The sequence below is a fragment of the Lonchura striata genome, chromosome 7, assembly GCF_050655825.1.
Source record: "Lonchura striata isolate lonStrDom1 chromosome 7, ASM5065582v1, whole genome shotgun sequence".
Taxonomy (NCBI): Eukaryota; Metazoa; Chordata; class Aves; order Passeriformes; family Estrildidae; genus Lonchura; species Lonchura striata.
Window position 1 is genome coordinate 16,506,636 of NC_140709.1, and position 8,252 is coordinate 16,514,887.

The 8,252-nt window shown below is 42.8% G+C and overlaps 1 protein-coding gene across 2 annotated transcripts in view; it reads right to left on the reverse strand.

Moving 5' to 3' along the window:
• Positions 1 to 7,638, reverse strand: part of PLA2R1 (phospholipase A2 receptor 1) — a 34,992-nt gene extending 27,354 nt beyond the window's left edge. The window contains exons 1-4 of one of the 2 annotated variants that reach the window (XM_021526279.4): positions 7,455 to 7,638; positions 4,092 to 4,475; positions 1,710 to 1,877; positions 476 to 649 (exon numbers count right to left, since the gene is read on the reverse strand). In XM_021526279.4, the coding sequence (XP_021381954.3) occupies positions 476 to 649; positions 1,710 to 1,877; positions 4,092 to 4,475; positions 7,455 to 7,584 (856 nt within the window). In that variant the 5' untranslated portion in view covers positions 7,585 to 7,638. Of the gene's footprint in view, positions 1 to 475; positions 650 to 1,709; positions 1,878 to 4,091; positions 4,476 to 7,121; positions 7,334 to 7,454 lie in introns of those variants that run through there. The other variant, XM_085585047.1, reaches the window with a different exon arrangement.
• Between the last annotated feature and the right edge of the window lie 614 nt (positions 7,639 to 8,252).

Genomic DNA, 8,252 nt, shown 5'->3' on the forward strand with positions numbered 1-8,252 from the left:
TTATAGAGCTAACATTTTTTTCATACAAGACATTTACTTTAAGCCTGCATAAATGTTCCTATCTTTCCCATTTAATGAAGCCCAGCTTACAAGGAAAGCTTAACAGGAGAAAGGGACACCAAGGTACATTGCAGAGAAGGTAAACACATTTATAATTCTCCAAAGTAAACAAATACACCCCCTTACCCCAGCTGCAAGATGAATGGGAATCTCTGTGGGGAGGGAGAATTGAGAAAATCGCACTCTCAGGTAACACCACCACTTCTGCACTTCAGTTTATTAAGGTGGGGACTTACCTTCATCCTTGCTCTTTTAAATAGCCCTACTGAGGCGTGTTACATGACAAAGTCCCACAAGCAGCAATGGGAGAGACATCACACAGGGTATTAAGTTCCAAAGCTTATCCCTTTGCAAAGCTAAGGAGGAAATCTAACTACAGGTTTCCTACAAGGCCTCCAGAGAAATGTCTACTCACTGCTTAAGTTACTTATGTAGTTCTGCTCTTCAGGGTCGGTGACACTGAGCAGGTCCCCTCCTTGCAGCTGACAGGCAGCCCGAGCCTCACGCCAGCTCAGCACGGACGCGAGGTTGAACTGGTAGCAGATGTGTGTGTTGGGGTTCTTCTTCCAAAAGATATCACAGCCACTCTCTACTCAGAAACAGATTTGTCACCAGCTGCCCAAGACTCCAAACCAATCAGAAACACACCACCTTGAACCATTTAATTAATTAATACCAGCAGTATCCCAATGGAAGCACAATTATGACTGCTTTTTCTGTTACTTTGTTAACACAAATAGGGCACTAATGAAATAAAATGTTGCTCCAAATTTCATGTGGTTGATAAAACACTCGGGAGCTGATCTGCAGCTGGTGGTGATTTTCACAACTCTCATGAAGCCAACACAGCTACATTTTAATTTATTCTGGCTAATAATTTATTTCTAAAACTGAGCGTTGAAATATTCAAACTGTGAACACCTCACCCAACTTGTGGCAACACTCACTAGATCTCCTAGGATCTTGTACTCAAGAGAATAAACTTCCTATAATTAAAAAGCACAAACAAGGCTGCAAATACAATCTATTTTAGTGGCTGTCCAGAAATATCCACTACAAAGACACATTTACAGCTGGTTTTAAGATGCTTTGGAACAGAGATCTGAAATGTCGCTTGAGCAGGGAAGTCTTTTCCAAACCACTTTTACTGATAGAAGACACAATTTTGCCTATTTACACAAGAAGCTGAAATATTCACAAATATTGTACATCCAAAATCATTTCAACAGCAAGTATTTTTCAAGCTATTGATTTTTAGTATTTTAGGCCTGAGACATATCCAAGCAGTGCACAGAAGAAAAGGAATGTGCCAGATGCAAGGCAGTCAAAAGCAGAATGTGACTTTGCAAGAGCAGCCCTTAGGTTATGTGTTCCACATAAGCTGCCTGTGTATCACTGGGACAGAGGGCTTTGGCTGCACAGAAAGCTCCTTCTGCTGCCCCCTGTGGTTTTGCTGTTGTGATGAGGGCTTTGAGTCTCAAAGGTCAAATGATAAACTTTAACAAATTTGCTAAACATCTTCCTTTCTGCTTTTCAAAGACATTTCCTTCTAAGAGAAGGGAAGTAATCCAAAACCAGACTGTGTCCTAGTACTACTAATAAAGAATAAACTCTTGGAGGAGGGAGAGAGAAGACAAGCAACATCTTACCAGCATTTGGGCAAAACCCCCATTTTTCATCTTGTTCGTAATGAGTTGTTGTGGCACACCACTCAGACTCCTTTCCATCTCTGGTACACTCATAATACCACTTGTTGTTATATTTAAATGGAAAAACGCATGGGAAACCAAAAGAATTTCCAAGCAAGGTGTATGTTTCTGGAAAAAAAAAAAAAGCAGAGATTAAAAGAATGCAGACTGCAAAAAATTTTTTGCCCCCATATGTCATTATGCCTGTATTTAGTAGTAGTGATAAAAATAAAATGTCTAAAGTGACTTTTAAATTTTATTTTATAATTGATAATAGAGCATTACAAGTGTGAGCAGCACAATTTCAGTAAATAGAATATGGAAATAATAACTTAAGAAATTTGTCACCATGAGGCGCATTCTTGTAACTTACTCCATTAACAAAAAAAAACCCAAACAAAACCACAACCCTCAAAATCTGATCAATTAACACTGTCTGCATCTATATTTCAGAAGAGCCACATAAAAAACAATTAGTTAAATCAGTACACTCTCAGATGCAAATTCTACTTATTTATTAGTCTATGACAGATGAGTAATTTAACAATATTCCCCTGCTTCTCCCACTCATTATAAAGTGGATTTCTAATGTGTTTTTCACTCTCTTTGTCATTCTTTGGGAAAGGAAATGTACAAGACAAAGGAATATTAAATAGACTTTTAAAAACAAGTTTTTATCCCATGGAGAATAAAAACAGCCAAAAAAATTGATGCTCCATACATCTGTTGCCACAATCAATGCCTTACAAAATATTTAAATATTTTCCTTTTGCACTTTGAGGACCAAAATATTGAGAGAATTTAGTGCAACTGAAAGCTGTAAAAGCTTTACCTCAGTGAGTGTCTTTAAACCTCAGAGCTTCGAAAAAAGGTCAAAGAACCACAATCACTCTTTGAATGGAATTGTTTATCAACGATTCCACATTGATAGGTTTAAGACCAAAGTCCTTCAACTACAGAATCAATACATACTCCCAGTTTCCTAGAGGTTTCTAGAGTTAATGGCTGGCTGTGCACATATAAAAGAGCAGTTTACACTTTGTAAATCCCCTTCTGATGTGAATGAACATAAAATACAAGGAACAGGTCACAAAATAAATCAGGATTGCTTTTCTGTCTGCCTGCTATCATGCTGTCAGCTAAAGGGATTATCACAGTCCTGGCAAGAAATCAAAACTAAATCAAATTCAATTGCTACAGACCTCTTACCACCATTAATTTTTTTTTTTTATTTTGAAGGTAGCTATCCCTGACAGTCCTTGTTTGGTGGACAAACAGGCTGGCTTGCATGTGCATGAGTTGTGGTAAAAGGTGGAAAACAGAACCCGAAAGAGATTTTGCCAACACAATTCAATACTTTGGTCCTAAAACTAGGCTAGAAGTAGCTACCTAATGCTGATCATCTCCCACCTCTCTGAGAAGTTGCAGTAATAGGGCTAAACCAGGTCTACTTCCATCTCACTGAGTGTACATGGCAAATGTGTATGGCTTCCATGGATTTATATATTTTTCTGTCTGGTCTAAAGTATGAATTCCATTAGGTTTTAAAAAAGAGGTTGAGCACTGTAGTACTTTCCCAGTTAGCATAGGTCCCAAAGAAGGAGTTTGGTGAGAGCACAGTCTGAGCTACATTTACAGGGGAAATCACTAAGACCAGATCTGGAACTCAAACACCCAGTTCAAGTGGGGAAAATCAACAACTTCAGTCTGAGACACTGTGCAAACATCAGGTCTCTCCCTCTTACAGAAATGCTGAGGAAAGGGTAAAGGTACAGGCTGTCTGTTGCTCTTTGAAGTCAGTGGGTTTATCTTAGTCCTTAAACCTATTCAAGTCTGCAGACCTGGATCTTGATGTATATTCTTACACCTTCACTAGCTGCACAGCAGGATTTATCAAGCTTCTGATCTCTGTTTCAAACTTTGGCATGTTCAGAGTCCAGGTGCAGAACATTGCAGACATTGGTCCATGCACACTGCAATTACAGACTGATTTTCAGCGACAGGAACTCCAAATCCTTTCTTATCTCTCTTTAGGTTTATCTGATAATGGAAGCTGCAGGACAGGCAACAGCAAATCCTTAGTAACCCTTTTAATTTGAGAGGTGATTTGACATGAGCATTTCCTGATTTGCAAGGATACTGGTGGGGTTGGGGGTCAATTTAACAAAAGCATATCAATTGTGTGGTATATACATCTCAACCACTACACATAAAAAAACCTCATAAACTTTGAGGCCCAAACCACAACAGAGGCTGGAAGGGATCATAAGCACCTGATCTCCCTCCAACAGAACTTCTGAAACTTTTCCCATCTATGCTTCAATGGCAAAATTTTATTCTTACCTTGAAATGGGTGTTCACAAAGGTCTTCATCATAGGACATATATTGTTTCCATTGACAAGTAGATTTTTTTCTGGCGACAATATGTTTATTGTTTTCAACTGCTAATTTGAACTCAGATACACCAACTAACGTTTTTCCATCACAGTTCCACCACAATGAGTATTGAGTAGAATCACATTCAAGCATAGTTAGTGGCTGCTCTGGTCTGCTGATGTTCAGCCCGAGACAGGTGCTGCTGCCTACGTTGAAAAGACGATGGTTGGATACCCATTTCCATAACATCTTTTCTGAGAGCTGACCACAGTCTTCCAGAACAAGGCCAGCTCTGTCCACTTTAATGCACAAGCTGGAATTTTCACTCTGGATAATAAATATCCCTTTATCTGTAGGGGGAAGAAAATCCAACAGACTTTCAGTTAGTAGAATACTGCAATTGATTGTATAGTATTAAAAGACAAATGTTTTAATTGCAGCTATTTAGGAAGAAAACTGAAAATATCCATCAGAATAACTGACACTCCAAAAAACTAAGGAGTACTAGTCTAATTTTACTGCCAGCTGATTTTTCTAAACACACAGACTACTTGCGAGCTCACAAAAATAAAACCAAATAATACTTCTTAAGTTGGATAGACAAAAATAACCTCAAACAAAAACAAGAGGTGCCCAAAAACATCAGTCATATTTAAAGAAAAAAGACACTGGTCACCAAGACAGAGTAAAGGTCACAGTAATGGAGCAAGGATTTAAGCAATACAACAAGTCATGCTGCATACTGTGAAATAATTCCCAATGCAGATTGGATAGTACAATTAAAGTTAAATATTTAAAGACTGGCATTGCCATATTCATTCCTTACTCTGCAACTATAGAAAGAAAGTAAGTTGCATTGTCAATAGGACACAGAAATAGCAGGATTTATCTATGCCATTAGAACTGGTGGGCAAGGGTTAAAGTATGCCTTTCCTATTCGATACATATTGTTTAATCATTTGTGACTACCCTACAAAAGAGCAGATGTTGTGGGGCTAGCCTGACATCCCAGATTTTTTTGAATCACACAGAAATTCACTGAAATACGTGACATCATGTTGTAAGTATGTGAAAAAAGTCAGCTGTTTAACATCTTGGGAGCAAAAGTTTAACTGATCGTATAGACTGAAAAAAAAAAAAAAGAGGGCAGCTGAGGAACTGAAAATCAGCAAAATGTAAGCCTGTAACAGCTCAGCTACTTGATTCACTTAGAATTCCAATGGTAAATAACTCAAGGAGTTCTGTCCACATGATATGTGAGATTATTTATTTTATGCCTCAGGAGCATAAAATACCTTTATGTGTTGAGAACCTTAGCAGCACTTCCATTTTGCCTTCAAATTTTACAGTGATAATTTCTGCCATGCATACTTTCAAGTTTCTGTAACTGAAAAATAACCTAGGATACTGAAGCACTAACTATGACAATAAAAAAATCCCTCTCAAATTGACATAGCCCACAAATGACATATGAGATGCAGAGGACCACTCAGATGCTATGTTTGAGTTTAGTGCATAGAGCTTAGATGTGGCCCTAAAAAAGGAAGATGTTTCAAGCAGGACCATGGCAGTGCTGTCTAACAAGTACACAGGAGATCAGCTCAACAATATAACGTGCATACAACAAGCAGAACACAGATGATACGGATTATGGAGAGGGTTTTTTTGGTTACAGATTCTGCATAGAACACATTATGATGTAGAGAGAGGTGACACTGCAGATTGTCCCACTGTAACAGTGGCTGTTTCCCCCATGGCTATAGAGATTGGCAGTCTGATGGAGCAGGAGCAAGCCCTTCTGACTGGCAGCAGGTGAAAACCAGTGAAGTTTTGCTGTTCATACTGGTTTCACCCTTCTTATCTAACCCAATGCTCCATGGGCAACACAGGTGTCTCTATTTATGTGGCCAGAAAGAGTTTCTGCCTCTCATACTATGGGCATGTCTTTTCAACAGCAGCCTTATCTTTGCTGACCAGAAAATACACTGCTAATTTGCTAGGTATCTGAAAACTGGGATGTAAGCACTTACTAGTGCTAACTGATTAATGAGGTTCATTCACCAAGATACTTGGATCCACACGGAGATTGTGAGTTTGACAAAGTTTTTCTATATCCACAGCACACAGCGTCTCCCATACAGCACCAAAGGTGAAGGATTCTCAAACTTTGAAAGCCTTTATCTGTAAGGCCCTTAAGAGTTGCAGTGACTGCTGAGAAAAGATAAGGTTCTTTCCCAGTGTATGCAAATAACCCATCTGGATGATCTTTGTGAACAACGTCCCTTTTTCATTCTGGGGCAACTTGCGCCAAGAACAGCCAGACCATAATTCTTGAGCCCCCTTCCAAATGTGGTTTCCATTCCCCACATACGAAATGCAATTGGCAAGAAAGCTGTGCTTGCTTGCCTGAAGACTGCCAGGAAACAGCCAGCTCACCGCAGAAGTAAGACATGAGAGATGACAGGCTCAGTGACAGCTCCATCAGCTCCAGCTCAGCTCTGTCTTTAAGAAGGGCAATGAGACAACTGGAGCAACATCAAGCCTGGGAATGCCTCCAGGTTCACCTCTTCTGAGCTTGCAAGGCTACACCATCCATTTTACAGCTGCTCACACATATGGGTTTTGTTACAAAGCTCCTGGTGTCAGGGAGAGGTCTGTGCCCAAAGCCCTGCAGCTGAAGAGCTGCAACGGAGCTCTGTGACCCCAGAGGTCTCCAAGAGGAAAGGAGACCATCTATGATTTAGAAACTGAATGAATGAAGGGAAGTCTTTAGAACAGATCCGCTTCTCCACATCATGCCCTCCACACAAGGTCAAGATGCAAGAAATATATTCCCAGAAGAGAAGCCTGGAGCTGATGTTCAGCCCCAGATGAAGAGCTAATTGCTGACCAGTACCTCCAAGTTCCTGTTTATTTGGGCTCAACACAGCTAATCGGGAATAAACAGCTGTAACAAAACTAAGCGAACAAGATAGCTTCATTTCCTTCCTCCTTACCTCCCATTTCCTTCCCTCCAAAAAAGCAGAGAGAACTGCTTATGTGATAATAAAGAAAGCAACTGGGATTTCTTGGAAATGAGAATGAAACTATCGCTGGTCTCTCCGGGCGCACGGAGGACCGCAATGGGCAGGGGAATAAGAAGCAGCGAGGACGCGAAGCGGAGCCAGCGGGGCAGCCCCGGCCCGCGTCCCGGCGGGGCTCGGCGGGGGCGGGAAGCCGGCGCTCCCTCACGGCGGCAGGGCTCGGCACGCCGCGGCCAAGGGCTGCGCCCGCGGCCCCCGCCCGCCGCGCCGCTCCCCACCCCCGGGCCGCCCCGAGGCGTCACTCACTCCGCAGGGAAGGCACCGCGTCCCGGCCGAGCGCGGCGGCGCCGCGGCCGCCCAGCAGCAGCAGCAGCAGCAGCAGGAGGAGGAGGAGGAGGAGGCAGCCGGCCGGGAGCCGCAGCCGCACCGCCGGCATCGCCCCGGCGCTGCCGCCCCGCTCCGCTCCGCTCCGCCGCGGGACCGGAGCGCCGGCCCTGCCCCGGGGAGGGCAGAGCGGCGATCCCACCCCGGCGGCGCAGGAGGGCGGCCCCGGGGGCGGCCCGCGGGCTCCCCCCGGCAGGCTGCGGGAGGGGTGCGGCACGGTCCCGCCGGGAAGTGCCGCTCATGCAGCTCCGGCCTCAGCTGCCTCAGAGCTGTGGATTCACGGGGGCAAAATACTGCTTAATAACATTATTTTCATTCTGAAAACACCTACTTTTTCTTGTGCGTACCCCAAGGGCTTTCATCTTTAAAATAACCAGAAAACAGAGACGTTGGCGGTGAGAGGTCACCGTCAGCACAGTCCGTGTTCCCAGGTTTGCTGTTCTGTACCTGAACATCCCCACTGTCCCAGACCCCACTCAGAGACTTGTGTTTTTCACAGGTCAGCTTTAAACTCGAAGTCATTTTATGTTTTGGCGTGGGGGAAAAGAATTGCCATCTTCCATTTTGTTACCTCTGTCTTCAGTCGAGTATTTGCAAGAGCTGCCCCCCTGTGTTGTTTCAGTCTTGTAGAAAGTCAAAAGCAGAACTTCTTGGCTAAAAATAGAGTAACTTTATGGGAATCCACAGCATTGTTTGTTTTTAATCTGCAAAAAAGCATGT